The sequence below is a fragment of the Epinephelus moara genome, chromosome 21 (genome assembly GCF_006386435.1).
Source record: "Epinephelus moara isolate mb chromosome 21, YSFRI_EMoa_1.0, whole genome shotgun sequence".
Taxonomy (NCBI): Eukaryota; Metazoa; Chordata; class Actinopteri; order Perciformes; family Serranidae; genus Epinephelus; species Epinephelus moara.
Window position 1 is genome coordinate 11,758,437 of NC_065526.1, and position 18,831 is coordinate 11,777,267.

The window sequence follows — 18,831 nt, forward strand, 5'->3', positions numbered from 1 at the left end:
TTTGTCTTCAATTTCTATTAGTGATCTGTTCTTGTATATTCAAAATGAGAACAGCACATGTTTGTAAAAGTGTTTTATTAGAAAACAAACTGCAACAGAGCAATAACCCAAACACAGCACAGGCAGGGCTCAGTGTGTGTGGTAAAAAAATTACCCTTTGTGGACTGCCCTTTACAGGATGAAAACATTCTCAGGCTGTCTACACAGGACCGTGGAGAGAGTTGCTTTGTGCCGAGCCACACCGCTGCTGTACCTTCAAAGCGTCACAGTACAGCTCACCAAGAAGATTAAATATGAAGAAAAATCCAGACATATGCCCTGTAATATTAGTCAAAATTTAAAATGTGTTTTGGCTTTTGTACCGCCTGAAAATAACAGTAATTCTGTATAAATTACATAAATTATGACGTTTGTTGAGCTGAGCTTTCGGCACTGACTGCACCCGACCCAGCAAGCAATGCAACTCAGACCTTTCATGGTGTGTAGACAGCCTGTGGAACGCTATTTACAAACCCACATCTTGCTGAAGGGAAACGAACGCACCATAAAAAATTAAAATGCCGTTTTGTCACTTTTCAAATTTCAAGTGAGGACTAACAATGGGCTAATGGGGGAGTGAAAAAGGCAGAAAAACATAAATGGAAAGCAACAATACATTGGCCAAAGACAACAACTCCAGATGTCCAATGTGCTGACATTCCTTCTCTTTAGCACAAGTGACAGAGCAGACAACTGGGTAGAAAAAAAGGAAGAAAAACACAGGAGAATAAGAAGTAATATTGCTGGGAGGCGACATTTACTCAGTGCTCTGACTCCTTCTGCGTTCACTATGTCTACTATGGTCATTACTGGACTCTCGCTGATGATGGCTCCTCTCTTTGCTACCACTACGTTTGTGAGAACGCTGTTCTCCGTCTCTGTCCCTGTCTCTATCTCTGCTGTGGCTGCGCTCTCTTTTCCTGCTCTTCTCCTCTCCCCCGCTTTTGTGCCTCCGCTCCCTGCTTCGACTCCGGCTTGACCTTTTGGCCTTCCTCTCTTCTCGGTGCCTGTCCCTGTCGTCTTTGTGCCTCCTGTCATCCGTCTCTCCCCTGTTCTTTCTATCCTTGGACCTCTCCCTCTCGGCGCCTCTATCTTTATGGTGTTCCCTGTCCTTCCTCCTGCTCCTGTCATCCCCGCCGTCTCTTTCTTTGTCTCTGCGTTCGTTCCTTCGGTCCCGGCTGCCGCTGCGGCTTCTTCTACGTTCTCGCCGGTCTTGGTTCCTGTCAGTGCTGCGGGACCGCCGTCTCTCCCTGTCCCCTCGGTCCCCTCTCTCCCTATCTCTGTCGCGGTCCCTGCCCTCCCTCTCCTTCCTCTGGCGGTCACGCTCCCTCTCCAGCTCTCGGTCAAAGCTGGGGCCGTGGCGCTCTTTCTCGCGGTGGTGGCTCCTGCTCCTTGACCGCTTTGGTGACCTTCGGGGGCTCGGTGTCCGTCTGGGCGTCCTGATGAGAAAAGTAATATAGCATCAAGCAATTTAACGTCATGGCCAGAGTTGGCGCAGACATTCTTTCCATTCTAATTGGTTGCAAAATGATAGGAAAGACAAGATTGGTTAGGGAATAGGGATGCCAGTTTCAATTAATTTGCTGTTGATAGCACAACACCCATTAACCAGTAAGCAACTTTTAAGAAAGAGGGTGTCACCATTAGGGTGTTACAAGCGATAACTGGAGAATGAGTGGCACAGCTAGCTAGCTCCTACTAGACCTGGGTGGTGCAAAGTGCAGTATAGATCAAAAATATCCTTGCCATTGACAAAGATTAAGTTAACACTAAAAAGTTTGAAGCATTAACTCTGTTACCTGGAGCGGCGTCGTTCTCCTTGCCTCCCTGCCTCTGCCACTGCAACATCCTCCTCCTGCGTCTCCTTCGGCGCAATCTTGCGAGGCCTGGCCTTCATCTGCTGGTCAATAATCTTCTGCACAGGCACTGGGATACGAGGGAACAGAGTGGAGAACCACTCCAGTTTGGTCAAGAAGGAGCGCAGCATCTCTCCGATAGTCATCACACAGCCGCCTCCTGCCTTTACGTCGAGCTCCTGGAATCAAACGGTGGGAGAGAGACGTAGAAAAAGTCAATTAGCAGGGTATGGGCAGGACACAGGTAAATCTGATCGCTTTTTTCAATCTTGCCTCAAATCAAAAAGCAATTTTGTGATGACCAAGTACTGAACCTTCACCTCTGTTCATCTAGCTTAATCTCTCAAATTAATTTAACTGATGATTATAAAGAGGAAACAAAAGTATAAATGTTAAAAGAAACTTTGCCTCATCTAAACTGTCTGGTATTTCTGGAGTCTGTACTTACAATGTGAGCTTTAATGATCAAGCAAATATTATATTTGTAAGATCCACCCCCTTTTCTTTCACATCATCTGTTTTGAACAGCATCTCCAAAAAGTGGTTGGATCTACTGTTTACAGACAGATATGAAGGGAAGGGAGAGTGGCAATCAAAAACATTAAGACACATTGTCACTGAGCCACATGGCTTCATTCTTCAGCCTCCCAAAAGCACAATGGACTCATAAGGGGCCACTAGAGCACAAAATACGCCCACAGTGTAAGCACAGACTGGAGCAGGTAGGCAAGTGCACACCAGTTGAAGAGTTATTGACTTCATATGGTAGAGAACAGCTGCTTTCCACTCACACACGCAGCCCAACAGTGCTGAGATACAATATCCAATTCACCTGCTGCACAGTGGGCATCTAAAGAAAAAAACAGGGGAATTAACCAGTTGGGTAGGATTTCATATGATCAATTCAAATATAATGCAATAGAACATCAAAGGAGGCCTGGCTGCACAGCCTGGATTAAATGATATTCTAATTAAATACAGTGAAAACACAACAGATATGCATCAGTTGACATGTGTTGGATAGTTTGTATTATCTGTCTGTTTGTGTATTCATATGACTGCTCCAATCACTGTTTATCCCAAATTTAGTTTTGTGCAACAAGTCCTGATAAAAGCTTTAGCAAAAGACAAAGGGCATGCCTTAATATTACATTAACTGAAAGATTTACTCAGCATCATACATGGTACTTACCCCGATAAAACCCAGCAGCAGAGCAGTGAGCAAGTAACCTAGCTACTCAGGTTTAGAGGACGAAAACTGGGGACAATTAAGCCAAATGAAGGCAAAGGTGAAAAATCAGCTATGAGCATCACAAGGTGGGAGGGAAACGGACAGCTTCTAATGTATGTTGTGTGACTGTGTATTTGATGGAGAAAAAGAAACATCAAATCATTACCCGAGGTGACATACCTCCTCATCATCCAGGAAGCCGTCGTACCATTCTATCAAATCTGCTGGGGGCTGAGTGTATCTGTGGAGGAAGGAAACAAAGGAGCACAACATGAGCAAAAAACATCAGAGAATCATGTTGCACAGTTATAATTTTAAATAATGTTTTTATAGTGCTGTTCGCATTATACCTCACACACTGATTTTCAGACAGGTGATGTTAATATGGGCAAAGATTTAGTGTAATATTGACAATCAATATAATTTTCCATACCACAGTTGTGTTGTCAAAAATACTGATTATCAATACATATATTATGAATATTTTAAACAATTTCAATACTCATTTTCCACAGTATTGACACAATGGTACGAGCTGTACTTTCCTGTTCTTTTTCTTATATCTATCTTTTAATAAAAATATGAATTTTATGCTCTCAGTGTCAATTTTTCCCACGGTATTGAATAGCAATATTTTTTAAGGTATTGTAACTGAAGTTAGAAATTGAAGTACCATGACAACAGTACACCATGGGGAAAAACTGACATTGAGGACATAAAATTATTCATTTTATTTTACCATAAATAACAATGCTATAAAATGACGACTACAACTTTGCTTTCCTTTGTTAGTAGCATAGAAAGGCAGAATGACTTAAGTAAACATATACAGTAAGAGAGCAAGAAAGTGCAGCTGGTATCAGTGTATCAATACTGCAGAAAATGAGTACTAAAACTGTTTGTAATGTGTATTGATAAATTGATATTTTTGACAATAAGTAAAACTCTTCCTGATTTGAATGCAGCATCAATGATGTAGCCAATTTCCCCTTATATATATCTTAGACATAGATGGATGCATCAGAGTAAATTGTCTATAATCATCTGTTAATATCTATCAACTCACTTATCCAATGAGGTCTTTGAAATTATATAAATTACATCATTGCCCCAATAATAAAACATCTTTCTTCTGGAACAAGCAGGGAATTGAGCAACCAAAATGTTTATCTAAATTGTGACAATGTCAAGTAATACACAACATCTTTTAAAGTCTAAAAGAAAAAAACTCCATAAGAGAATGATGTTGGCCAAATGTGGCAGTGTCAAACAAAATGCATACCTTATGTACATGAAGCCGAGAGCCCTGATGTATGGAGAGTCTGTGTGAGTGATCAGACCCATCAGCTGTTTGCGAGTCAGCTTGAGAGTAAACAACTTGTATAGAAGACAGAAAGCAGTAGACACAATACCACCAGTCCCGACTCCGCGCACCTAACAAGAGTGAAGACACATTAGTAAAGCACATCATGCACAGCAAACCTATACACAGCGACTGACCCTTTGCTATCAGTATGTGTGTCGTACTTGTAAATCATCATCCTCCAGACTGGTATGGGAAATGAAGAGGGGGGAAAAGATGGGGAATATAAAAAGCACGTACTTCTCACTTACCCCTCCGCACATTCCAGTCTGGCCTGCGGTCTTTCTGCTTCCTTTTTCCCAAGGCTCCGCGTGAGTCACCTGTGCACACACAGATCAATAGTGAGGAAAGATTAAACATTCAGACGTGTCTTTAAGACTTGATCTGAGCTGCCGTTGTACACACACACCACATCTGAGAGATCCCGTCCATCTGTCTAACGGCTTATATTTGAGGATTCATTACAAACGCTTAGACTATCACGGTATTTCCCGTCCTTATTCACAGATAACTTGTATAAATAACAATGGTAAATTGCTTTTAACCTACTGTTAAACTATCAAATGAATGGAACTGAAACTAATTCGGAGTACACAAGACGTAACGTTTAACTTGCGTAAGTCTGTATTTCTTAAGGCAGCCAAACAGCGGCACCTTGTTTGCTTTAGCTTAAGCGCTAACGTCAGTTAGCGTTAGCTTACTGACAAGTTAACGTTACTTATAATAAACATGACATATTTGGGCGCTATAGCGTGATATGAGAGGACACCTTTCCGAGTCCTCAAGCTTAGTTAGTGACAACCAGCCGTGTCTAGTCCCAGCCTCCCTTGTTATTTAACGACTGCAGTAAAGCACAGTGCTACCCCGGTACCGTTAGCTTGACTAAACAGTGGTTACCTAACTAGCATGCGGTTTAGCATTAGCTGATGTTACCTTGAAGTAGATTTCGTCCACGACTTCGTGGTAGGTCTTTAGTTCATAAAGCTGGACTTTGAAATACGGCGACGACAGCACATTTGTGAGAATCATTGGGTTGAGGTTCATAGTCTTTTCGTTGCCCCACAGGGGCAATACATTTCCATGTTTCCCTGGTGCAGGCTTGCTAACGGCCTGTGTTGGTAGCTGGTTTCCGACGTTAGCCATGTTAGCTGAATCCCACGCCGTGAAGCTTAGTGTACAGTTAGCGTGTTTCCGATCACAGATCCATCAATGTAAAATAGTGAAATGTCGACCGTTTACAATTTCGTCCGGTTAGTTGTTGCTGTTTTGTGGTTAAATTGATAATAAAAACTTCCCGCCGTCGTTGTGGCTAAGGTGCTGTTGCGAGGTGGAACCGGAACTGTAACTGTTGGTGGTGCAGTGTGAACCGACTGTTGATTACGTCATCACGGTGAATGATTTTTTTTTTTTTTCATCTTCTAGAATTAAAGCATGAATGCACCATAGAATAATTTATTTCTCAGGTATTCAGACACCAACTGTAAAATCAATGACCGTACAAACACATATATCTAAAAATACTGTAAAGAATATGTACAATTATTATATAATGGTGTATTTAAAAAGATGCTGTCTCTTTTTTGCGGTCTGTATCAATGTTTATGTGTTTTGCCCTAACCGGAAATTTCAATGTTACAATATCCATTTTCATAACAAATTTCCTCTTTTAGCTTCTGTTTTGTTTTACTACACTTAACTTGGCCTGATGACAAGGGTAGTAAAATAAAACGAAATTATTAATTTGCTAAATTGCTTTTTGCACTGAGAGATTATTTTCCTGGAGGGGTTTTAATGTGGATAGATTGCACTTTTATTGAGTCAGTTATAACATTTGTCATGATCTGCTTGTTTGGAAACCTTAGCATGGCTGATAAATAGCAGGCTGGGAAATATTTTAAAACTCCATCAGAAGAGCTTTGGCACTGACTTGAGAGATCTTGGTCATTTTTACCAGGTTAGAGCCACCCAGAGGGCAAAGGCCATCTTGGTAGACCCTAATCATCCTCTTCATGTAGAGTTCCAGGTTCTGGCATCAAGCAGGAGGTTTACATTCCTTCAGAGGGCCAAATCAAAAAGATATCTGAGGTCTTTTGTCCCATCAGCAGTTGGGTTTTTAATCAAGTCGCCTTTTCATTCAAGTTGTATCGGACTGCAATTCATTTCATGGTGACATCTGCTGTATGTTATATGTACTTATGTCTATTTATTGTATGATTCTATGGTGTTACTGTTGTATGATTTTGGTTGTGTCGATTACTACTGCCAATTTAAATTACCCCTCAGGGACAATTAAGACTTTCTAATCTAATTTAATTGTAATTTTCTATTTTATTTTCATTTCTGTGTTGCCAAAAATGTCCTCTACACCCTTCTGCAAAAAAACTGGTAAAATGCAGCACATAAAGTAGTTTGGAGTAATCCAGAGTGCATATTTTTTAATTTCACGTTTTTATTTGGCCTTCAAAACAACATATATTTTAAACCAGTTGACTTTCAATACATATATATAGCTTACATACTTTAGTTATGACTTCTTGTGTGGCAGCAAATATACATTCTACTAAGTCTGGCACATTTACAAAATCTGTGGTAAAAATAAATTCATTACTTTTGTCTACAGTCAACAGCCATACGTACATTCTCACACAAAATAGACAGAAGAAACAAAACATAAAAACTTTGTGGTATTAAAATGCAGTCATCCTCCCTCACAACCAGGTGAACAGAGGTGTTTATCTATAATTGGCATAAGCTGCAACAGTAAATTTCAAAATGTCAGTTTTATATTACTTTAAATATACGACTTCAAGGAACAGACGCAGTCTCCCCCCCTCCAGCCACTTACGGTGAAACAAAATCAGCCACACCAAAGTGAAGGCATGTTAGATACTTAACATAATCTTAAAATAGCAGAGAGACCCCTTAACTGCTTAAATGACACCAAGATGGCTGAACAATATGTGCACAATTACAGTACTAAGGCTTAGTATGACAGTTTTCATAGAAGAAGATCAACAGAAATGTCAGTACACTGGTTATCTCAGTCACCACAATGTTCCAGTAATGTGGCTTTCACCTCCACGTCTTGAACACAAGGGGGCTCTCCTGGGCAACGGACTCTGTAGGTCAGCTCCAGAGGGATTGTGTAAGAGAAACCAAATCTCTTGGAGTGAGGCAGGCGAAAGATCTGATGGCACCTCCACAACTCAGTCTTGTGTCCCCCACATCAGTGTAATACAGCACCCTTTATGACAGGCACATGCTTCCCAAAGCCTAGCGCTTGATCACCACCTGCTCAAAGGCTCCAGCTGTGACCCTGAAAGAGAATGCCACAATATGTTACATGACAGGAAACGCAGGGGGTCATCTGACCTGGCTGTGGTCCATTTTTGTACGAGCAGGACTAACACTATGTTGTGAAATTAAAATGATCTCAACATGTGGTCAACAGATCGCTTATTAGAATCCCCATTTAGCATATCTGTTATGAATTTAGATGTGTAATGAACGCCTGCTGCGTGGCACCCACGATCCACAGTTACATAATCACACCCACCTCATATGCTGGCTTCCCAAGGCTGTACTCCCACCAGGACCGACAAACAAGCTGAGCCCCTCCTCTGCAGCAACACAAACACACAAACAGATCAGAAATAAGTATACTGCCGACACATTGCTCACACTTAGGCTACATCCACACTGATACATTTTCACTTGAAAACGCGTAACTATTGTTACTTTTATATCTAGTGTCCACACTACTTCGGCATTTTGAAGGCTGTAAAATGAAGACCTTTGAAAACCTGTGTTTTTGTCTGGACAGGTGGATACAGAGACTTTTGAAAACCATGACGCAGACACCCACGTTCGCTCCCTGATTGGGTTTTATCAATCACGATATGTCGATCCAAAACATTAAAGCTAGGCCGATATACCGTTGGTGATTTCATTCTTCTCATGAGTGCAATGTTACCCCTTTCCCATTGCCATGGCATCCTCTGGCCATTGATCATGCTCCCTGTGTCACTTTGATATGCTGATGTTTTTGCTTTGCAGTAACTCTAAATCTGTCTTCTGTGGCCTTGACTGCCTCAAAGCTCATTGACATTCCCTTTAAGTACAAAAGCAAATATGTTCTTTTCAAATGTTGTGAACGTCATTGCCCACATATGCCTATGCGTCCCTCCTGTTGCCATAGATACATCCAATAGATGGCACTAGAGGGCAGAGTCAAAAGTTTCACATAGCAATAACCAGCGACAGTGGAGGAGGTCGTAAAGTACCTTTGAACAGAGGCAGCGTTGTAGACGACAGCTGTCTGTGAGCCCATTAAATACATCATGACATGGATGGAGAACTTTTCACTGCATTACCAATTTGTGATTTTATTGATTTTATAAATATCTTCGTCACATCCTTCAGTCATGTCTCACTTGAACCAAGCCACACCACCCCTACGGTCTTGTTGTGTCTGTATCTCTAAGCTTTCAGAAAAGATGCACAAATACAGAGGATATGTACGCAGAGTACAGACAGAAGGCTCTGTCCAAGTCTTTCAGTAACATTTCCACCTCATCGTCGGTCCAAGCAAAGAAATGTCTGGTCTTACTTTGCACCATCTCTGTAGTAATTTCTGTAATTACGCAACCAATAACAGAGAAGACTATCTGCTTCCTGTTTACTTCAGCACACACATGCCCATGTACATGCCTGATCATGTGATATACGCTTTCAGGCATGTTAGTATGGACGCTCATGTGCATGGAGATTGTTTCTGTTTCAAATGCCGTTTTAAAATTAAAACATATCAGTGTGGAAGCTACCTTTGTTTCAAGAAATTCTGAAAATAGTTTACAGCTGAAAGGGGAATGTTGTGGTGACGCTGATGAGATCTTTTGAGGAACTTCCAGGGAAGTAGCTGAAAAATGTATTTTCACAATAAAATGTATCTAACACCAGTCTCAGTAAAATGGCAGACTCACCATCTCTTAACCCAACAAATGTCTGACCTCTACAGTACGTCTTTGGTTAAGGACAGGGGTTTGTAACATGGCAGCCACAATGTGTGGTCAGCTATCAGTGAGGTTAAACTGACCTTGTGGTATTAAGAGAAATTATATGTAACCTAGCCTCTGTAATCATTAATCAAATAAACCTTAAAAATTAGGCTGGTGAGTATGTAAGTATGGTCTTACTGATGACCAATTTATGATTTGCAGTCATGAACATCTAATCATCATTCAGCATTTCAAGGAAGTACTTAAAGGCGTTGCATTGTTGCATTGTTGTATTGCAACACCTCAGAAGTAATTTGATCCCACCAGCAGGATGGTAGGCAACTGTCCAAAATCAGCCTTCATAAGTCCACCAAGTTAGAGATTAAGTGTACACACCTTCTGCACTGGAGTCCAAGAAGCCGTGGCTGAAATCCTGGCTCTGCAGGATTTTCTCTATTATGTCATCAGCATCCACCCTGGTGGCATCAACTCTCTTCAGCTGATTCTCCATTGAGTTCTGCTTTACTGGATGTCTAAACAAAACAGAAGCAGCGTGGAACATTACACAAATGTGCTATAAATAAAAGACATAAGACAATATGTTTGGTGGAAATATTAAGAGTCTGATCCCCAGGTTTGTTTATACACAAAGGCCCAAGCCAGTATAGAAAATATGTAAAAGGAAAGGTGAGAAGACAAGAAGAAAATTCAGACCTTGGAACTTTAACGGGAGTAGAGGGGTATTCAGATGAGTGGTGACCGGTTGCAGAACCTGGGGGAGTGATCCTGCTCTCCCCCTGCTGATCACTGGGCTCCAGGATGCTGCCGATGCCTGTGGAGGCAGAACCTCCTGATGCGCTCCTCCGATGAGACAGATCTGTATAACTGGAGTGATTCGAGCTGTAACCTACATGAGGAGAGAATAGAGAGAAGAAAAGAAACCCCACAAAGGTTATACTTGTGATTTGTGTGACTGGTGTGGCAGTAATGATGCTTTTGTTTGAAGGGAATAAATAATGTGTCATTGTGTTTGGTACCTGAGATTTTTGACTGCTGACTTGTATGGCTGGGTGTTCTAGAGTGACCATATGCTACTAGCTCCTCTGGGACTGATACAGACTTTACCGGAGTTCCTAAATGACAAAAACACACACAAACAAATGTTACAATCACAAGTTTTGTCATAAACGCTTTTGAAACTGTTACTGTCGACTCTCGTTCTTTGTAGAACCTTGTCAAAACTACTGTAAACTGAGAGACTAACATCTTGCTATTGTAAAGAACAGCAAACTTATTTAACTCTTTATGTACACACCTGTTAGTGAATGGGATATGTTCAGGTCCCCTCCTTTCCTGTCCTCGAGGAGACACTCTGCTTCAGCCTGTGGGATTCCCAGAGTCATGGCAGTAGATGGGGGACTAAAGGGAACACAGGAAAGACTGATGTTACCAAGAAGCAGGGTGGTGTCATAAGAGCTCCTTTAACTGCTTTATCAACAGTGAGGATGTTTAGAGAAAATAAAAATTTGACTCTAACCCAATTAAAGTGGAAAATGACAAGTTTTTTGTTTGAAGTTATCATGAGGTAAATGTTAACCACACAATGTAATGGCTATAGAATAATGACACCATCAGCGTTTTGAATGGTTCCCTATAAGCCTCGCATTCACTGTCTGTCACCAAGTACGACCTCCCGGGAAAATTAAGCCTCAACTTATGGCACAAAGAAAGTGTGTCAACCAATGCGCAACCAAAACAGCAAGATGATAGTGGTGATTGTTTTTCCCAGAAGCTATCGGTAGCTATTTCAGATTACTTGAGAGAGGAAATGGCAGATGGTGAACAACTTAACTGTGGAAACTTTGCAAAAGAAAAAGAAACCCGTTGCTAGGCTCTGAGGAAAACACAAAATGATCCAGTGGTGCTAACAATATAATACCACTTGGAAGGAAATGCTAAGGTGTCTGTGTCTGTGTGTGTGTGTGTGTGTTGGTGGCGGGGGCACAGCATTGCACTTCTACCCTGGGACTGACTCATTTTTCTAAAAACATCAAACCGGTCTAAGGGCCTGTGACCACACTGGGGTTTTTTTCTGGAGCGCTAGCATCCTTGTTCAATTGTTCCCAATGAGAAGAAAGTGTATGCAGCTGCCTCGAGCCCAGTGTCTTTTTTCAGAGTGCTCTGGCTTTCTTGTGGGGCCACCTCGAGCACTTTGAGTTGACAATCTCTGAACTTTTCAGAGAGGTGCTGGTGTTGCCACTGCCATTCCTTTACCTACTGTTTATCCAGAGCCTTGTGGTATGTCATAAAACTGTCAGAAACTATCACCTCTACTGGTGAATAGATGGCACCAAATACTGCAGTAACACTGGGATGTTTTTTGTTTGCAGTCATCAAAAACGTAAAAATGCTGTGTAATGGCTAAACTGCAGACATTAGAATAAAGCAGTAAGCAAACATCAGAGCCAGTCTCATACTAAGTCTATTAAAACAGAATCACAATTGCTTCTCAGCAGGTCCCTCACATTAACACAGAACACCCCACTTCTCTGCTACTAAGATGCTATGTTTAACACAGGATTGTGGGCAGAGAGGCAGACAAACAGTGAAGAAAAAAGGAGCGTCATTTCTCTTGTTCCGTCACACAGAGTGAGTAACACTGCGTGGGATGAATGACTAGGCTATCCTCAAGTTTACGCATTAGACATCTCCTAGGCGTGTGTATTATTACACTGAGAGGGAGTTGGAGCCTGAGAGAGGACAGAAACAGACTTGTGTTGGTTGACGAAAGTTGTTTGCAAATGGCACAGGCTTTGGCAGGAGGGTGTTGTTACATCACGTCCTTTGTGACAAACGGCTCATGACAAAAGAGATGTTACGTCCACAGGGCTGAGCTGATCACATATCAGCTGTTCACTCCAGAGGTGAGGTAGATTAATATCTGGGTGAGGTGTTATTAGCTCTCAGATAAGACTCATAAAATCCCAGGTACAATATAATACTTCAGAACTTGAAACTCTGTGAGTGTCCCGAATATCAGACAGTAGAGTGTATTTTCAGATAGGTGACAGACAGGATGTGATGAGAATTCTTTCCTCTGTGGTTACATGCAGATTTTTGTAAGTGGGGGACAGACTTCCTTTAAAACCACCTTTTTGTAGCTGACTACAGCTGAACACAAGTTACTTAAATTGGAAATAGGTTTTCAAATTAAAATGATATTCAGACTTTCACAGTGAGTGATAGAAATGAACAGATGAATAAGGTCAAAATGAGGTCTTACGTTTTAAAACACGGGTCTCCAGACATGAGTTGCGTGGTGATGACAACCTGTAAGAGAAAAAGGAGGAATAGTAATGTCAGTTTTAAGCTGTAGAGCAGCTGTATTTGTGAGGCAGGAAAAAGCTTCAATTTTCTCGTTATTTTGTGCAATGTAAGCCGACTGTAGATCTGTGCCCCAGGTAAAAATAATAAAAATTTCATTCCCATGTCTCAGGTAGTTTACAGCTCACAGGCTCAGACATGTGTGGAATCAACTGTCAGGGTATCCAACTTTTCAAGCCATGACATAAATTCAACTTTTCCCAATGGAAGTGTCGACATCTGCAGATGAACTCAAGAGCTGGTGACTTGCAAAGCGACACAGTTGCACAAGAACAGGTTTCAGGCTTATCTGCGGTTTGCTAAACCAAATTATATTTGTACAGACATGTAAGAGCAAATTATTGGACGTCACCAAAACATTGCCAGTTTGGCAAACACTCCTAAGGAAATTTCTAACAATATTTAAAGGTTCAGTGTGTAGGATTTAGAGGGTTTTTTGGTGAAAATGGAATATAAAGGAATATAATACGATATAATAAATGTTTTCTTTAGTGTACAATCATCTGAAAACAGAATTCTCATGTTTTTGAATGAGCTGTTTATATCCACATAGGAAGTGGGTGCTCTCTGTGGAGATAGCTATTTCGCACTGTCATGTTTCTACGATAGCCAAGAACAGATGAGCCAAACACTGGCTCTAGATAGAGCCATTCGTTTTTTTGGCATTGGAAACCATAGTAAGCAGCCCTTCTGCAATGCGTGTGTTGGAAAAATACTGCTTTTTTAACGTGAAACTGCTTTATTGAGTGTTGTTACTGATTTATATCAGTGGGTCGGTTTGTTGTGAAGAGGAAGAGACTTCTGCAGATAATTCTGCTCCTGGTAAAAACCTCCTGAACGTTTGGTTCTTAAGTTATCAGAGGAAACAGGGGAGCACACATGAGGAGGTGCTGGGCTAGCAGCCCGTCTCCAAAATGCTGAAAAGCATCAGAGAAACACTGATTTGTAACTTAAAACTGCTTTATTCAATGCTTTTACCAGTTTTAATCACCTGGTCTGTTTGTTTTGGACCTCTGCTCAATTTTGGCTCCCGTTAAAAACCTCCTGAACAATAAACACTAAAGGAATTCTAACCGAGAGATGTTTCAGCTGGTTGCAATCTGCAATCCTCAGCATTAGATGCTACTAATACTCCCTAAATCTTACACCCTGTTCCTTTAAAGAAAGACTACAGAGCTATTCATTAAAACACTACCTCACCTTCAGAATTGAGTTGTCCTGTCTGGTGTTCTTTGTGTCATATCCCTCCAGGAGACACCGTCTTGTGGTGCTGCCAGACCCAGCAAACTCAGACAGGTTCAAGTCAGCAAAGCCCAGCTGCACAGGGATATAAGAGATCAACCAGTTAGAACCAACTGACAGTCAGTTTATGTCTGTAAGAACCTATTTGTACATAAAACATCATCCTAGGATAATGTTGTGGTATTAAGCAAATATACAGTAACCTACATATGAAGAAATCCAGCCCAGCTCATGTTTTTGGAAACACAATATACGTGTCTTAGATGGGACCTTGAATCCTTGAGAAATCGGATAACCTAATTCTTTGACTCATCATTAAAGTTATTGGTTAACATAGCGTGGGTTTTGTTTTACAGATTTTTCAATCAGTAACCAACGCCGGAAACTAGAAATAAAAACATTCCTTGTACAAACACTCCCCAAAATGTCCTCTAAGGGCACTTGGAGGCCGACTGTTCACATCACATAAATTTTATGATAAGACTATTCTAATGGATATCTGGCACCTGCTGTGTTTACAACAGATGCCAGTCTACACACTTAAGAACAAAAGTGTTACCTTTGCAAAAGATTTTCCACCCTTCAATTCCTAAAATGACAAAAACACAAACAAATAGTGAGTTTACGTTCATCTGTTTCATCATTATCTCACACACTTTTTTCATTAAAGCCTTTTTTGACTCCTTTCAGTATGACAACAATCTGCACAAAGCACTTCTGATATGGTTACAAATTAACAGTGCCGCTGATCTTATGTACATAAATATTTTCTTGGCACATTCAAGGCTACAGTAAGTATCTGGACTCTGCTATGGAAAGTTCCTACTTTGCATTTTCGTAGTGTCAACAAAAAAGAGCTTGATTGCAAAAAAAACAAAAAAGTCCTGTACCTTGCGCACAGACACCCGACACACACAAGGGTCCAGTACACCTGTCCCAGCATTGGCACTCATCTTACACATGAAAGAGAATCTCTTCCTCCAGTGTACAGAGTTGGCTTGGACTGGCTCCCTGTGAGAGAAGTACATGTAGAAACACTTCTTCATACAGAAACAAAAACACACAGGCATACTGAACACTGAGAGAGCAGATATTAACCACAAATCTGCCAGGTCAATGCTTGGTTTACCCACAGAGTGTGTGAGGCAGATGTACAAGTTGTGCATGTTTCCAATTTTAATCAGAATATATAGACACATGTAGTAAATGATATTGAATGTATTTACATGGACATGAATAACCTATTCATGGCTGAGTTTTTGGAGTATCCAGTTTATGTGTTTGAGCATGTAAACGCCATATCCTAAACATGATCATAACCGGGATAGGCCTCATAAACAGGTTATTCATGTCCACGTAAATGCACTTGTTTAATTTAGTCTGTAGAGTGAGCTTATGATCTTCATTTAGGCTTTAAAGGTCCAGTGTATAAGATTCAGGGGGATTTAGTGGCATCTACGAGTGAGGATTGCAGATTGCAACCAGCTATAAATTCTCCTGGTTAGAATTCCTTCAGTGTTCATTGTTCAGGAGGTTTTTATTGGGAGCTGAACTATCCACAGAGGTCTCTTCCTCTCCAACACAAACAGATCCTGCGATTGAACTGGTAAAAATGCTTTTCTAACAGTTTCACGTTAAAAAAATAAGTGCTTTTCTGACACTGCTCATCACAGAGGGATGACTAAGTATGGTGGCTGATGCAGAAACACTGATGGCCATATTTGGGCTACTGTAGAAACATGGCGGTGCAACATGGCAAGGTTGGTGGCAAATTGGCTCACTATGTAGATATAAACTGCTCATTCTTTGGTAACAAAAACATGACAGTTCTTATTTTCAGGTGAGCATACACTAAAGAAAATATACCTACTATATTATGTTCTACTTCGGCAAATCTATTTCCTTAAATCCTACACACTGGACCTTTAAGCTGTCTTCCACAAAGTAATATTAGATGACGTATTCAATCATCCTTTGCAAACATTTGCTAATCCAACTGGGTACTAAACACTTCAGTCCAATGCTCACTGTACTTGACATGTGGTTGTTTTAGAGAGGAAGACCGCCTTTTGAGGCAAATAGATTTTGGCCTGTATTAGTACATCTGAATTCACAGGGTACATGCAGAATGTACAGAGCAAACAATGCTGATGGTGCTGCTTTATAGTACATTTTTGCCAGTTATATTTTCATGGTTTGATGTCATAAAGATAGCACAAAGAGCTTTAATGTATTATCTAAAAAGAATAAAAGTAGTATAAATAGGAATAATGTTTTTAAAATAGTATTTTCATACACCCAGAGGATGGTCAATATACTTGTGTCTGAAAAAGAGAATAAAGTTGTGGTTGGAGCAGGGTAAAACTAAGTACACAGTGTTTTGATACACACAGTAACCATGGCAAAGTAATGAGGGTTTAGCGGTTGACATGTGCTACGCCTGTGTACTTTTTTCCACAGTGACTCATTGTAAAGCTAACGTTACAAGCAGTCCTAATCACAGGCCCGAGGGAATTAACCGTGTACGCTTTACTGCAATGGAGGAAAAAACAAAATGTGCAAATGACAACAGAGAGAAAATCAGCATGATATAAATTTACCACTATAAGAGTCTCTGGTGTATTAAATGATCTCCAAATAGCGTTATGCCGTTATTGTTATTTATACCCAACTGCTGACTGAATAACTTGAGCGGAAACGTGGTTCGCGGTGCTGGTTGCTTAGCAACGGCTCTGATTAACTGTATAGCGTTACGCAGGTTAACAAAAACTAGCATTTCTTTCTATTAAAATTTGTTTAGTTTATATTTTATTTAACTAATTAGTGCCACTGGCTCTTTTAATACTACATTAAACCACAGCCTCCTCCTTACACGCAGCAGCAAATCTTCAACTCTTGACTAGGTACGTTAACGTTAAGTTAAAACAGTTAAAGTTTTAGCTAGCAGCTAGCTAGCGTTAATTTACCGTTAGTTAACCCACCTGTTAGCTAGCTACTGTGGTGAAGCTAAACGTTAACTACACATAACGTTAAACGTTAAATGTCAAGGAATGCAGAGGCAAAGTCGAATGTTTAACAGGTGTTTAACGGAAACTGAACCGGGACTAAAAAATGGCCAAAAACACGTTTAACTTAATTTTAATTTTAGCTTGTTCCGACTGAACCGTTGCTATAAATAGAAAAGAAAAATCTTACCGAGACGACTCTTCGGCGAAGCCTCCATCCACGAGTCTAACTTTACAGAATAAAATTGCATTTACGAAGGGCACCGATGACAACTCCTCCAAGTCGAAGTCCACTTTAAATTTAAACCTCTTTTTCTTCATGAGAATGAACGACATGATATCCGAGTGTCAGTAACCGGGGCGCAACGAGTCCTGACAGACAGACAGCTGAACACTTTCCCTGCTCCGTGCTGCTGCTGTCCTGTCACTGCTGCTCACTCAGCTGTTGCTGGCTGTTGCTTTGGTCTGCAGACACGATTCAAAGTTCAAATCTCCTCCTTCCCACCCACTGAAAAGTACAATTCATGACGTGAGGGAAATTCCAGCGTTTGATTGGACACTGTAGCTGCATGGGGGAAAAAGAGAATCAAATACCGAGGTCACGTTGTGGTGGTCTCACACCCCACGGCCCATACTCATTCAAAGTGGATGCACTGAAGTGACTTCCCGTGACTACACTGATACAAAAGAGAAGTGGGGAAAACTGAAAGGACAATGTCTTTCATTACGGAGGCATGTGACAAAAAGAAGAAATGCAAAATAAGCATATGACAAAGCTGAACAAAATACAGAAGGCTACTATGGTTCAAATGACAGTGAAATTAAACTTGCAATGTGTAGGTGGACTGACTCTCTACAACACAGGAATAGACCATGAATGCTATTAAAGATATTCAGCTACAGCATAGTCATGTTTATGTCTGAACTAATGACTGTGGAAAAAGTATTCAGTATTCCTGTAGGTTGGAGTATACTTCAATGAAAGTAACAAAACCACTCTGACTTCAGGAATACACTAGTGAAAGTCTTCAATTGTTTACTCAAAAGTACAGAAGTATCCTCAGTAAAATGTGCTTAAAATACCAACAGAGTGGTCATGCCATATACACATTACGTTACTGGATTATTAAAACTGATGCATTAACGTGTAAGCAACATTTTAATGGCGTAGCTGGGTGAGGTGGGGCAAACTGTAGCCATTTTATATAGACTACTGTTAAGAGGTTTTATCTATAACAACCCACAGATGGATGTAAATAATGTACAAACATTTACTCAAATTCAAATTTAAGTTATTTGCTCTTTACTTTAGTCTTTTCATGTCACTATGTCCTACTTTACTACTTTCCAGAGTAAAATCTTACAGTGTACTGCTCAATTTCACTGTTTCTTTGACAGTGTCAGTTAACTAAATATTTGGTAGAATAACATATTGTAAATATTACAATACTGCTCCACAGGGATCAAACAATAGTTCTCAGTACTATCAATCTTAACTGATTTGACATAATAGAGAAACACTAGGAGCAAAGGTCAGGGGAAAATACAGCTAGAATGATGAAGTTGGAAGTTAAACTATAAACAAACACACAAATGACAATAACTAGCGTAAACCACCATGTTCTGGAGAGACACACCATAGACAGACAATATAGAGCTTATAAAATATGGTGGTTTGTTATAAAATAAACTACCTAACAGTACAAGTGCAGCT

At 40.5% G+C, this 18,831-nt stretch overlaps 2 protein-coding genes across 2 annotated transcripts; both read right to left on the reverse strand.

Annotated features, from left to right (window-relative positions):
• Positions 1-60: 60 nt before the first annotated feature.
• prpf38b (pre-mRNA processing factor 38B) lies at positions 61-5,857 on the reverse strand. Its single transcript, XM_050074984.1, has 6 exons — positions 5,423-5,857; positions 4,741-4,809; positions 4,409-4,560; positions 3,307-3,367; positions 1,839-2,074; positions 61-1,478 (listed from the first exon to the last, which is right to left on the reverse strand). Exons 1-6 carry the CDS (start codon positions 5,630-5,632, stop codon positions 797-799), a joined length of 1,410 nt encoding a protein of 469 aa, XP_049930941.1. The 5' UTR covers positions 5,633-5,857; the 3' UTR covers positions 61-796.
• A 1,048-nt stretch (positions 5,858-6,905) lies between these two features.
• LOC126383203 (protein FAM102B-like) lies at positions 6,906-17,635 on the reverse strand. Its single transcript, XM_050033680.1, has 11 exons — positions 17,308-17,635; positions 15,003-15,123; positions 14,672-14,701; positions 14,071-14,187; positions 12,770-12,816; positions 10,802-10,905; positions 10,524-10,619; positions 10,201-10,393; positions 9,883-10,019; positions 8,046-8,109; positions 6,906-7,805 (listed from the first exon to the last, which is right to left on the reverse strand). Exons 1-11 carry the CDS (start codon positions 17,451-17,453, stop codon positions 7,763-7,765), a joined length of 1,098 nt encoding a protein of 365 aa, XP_049889637.1. The 5' UTR covers positions 17,454-17,635; the 3' UTR covers positions 6,906-7,762.
• Positions 17,636-18,831: the final 1,196 nt, after the last annotated feature.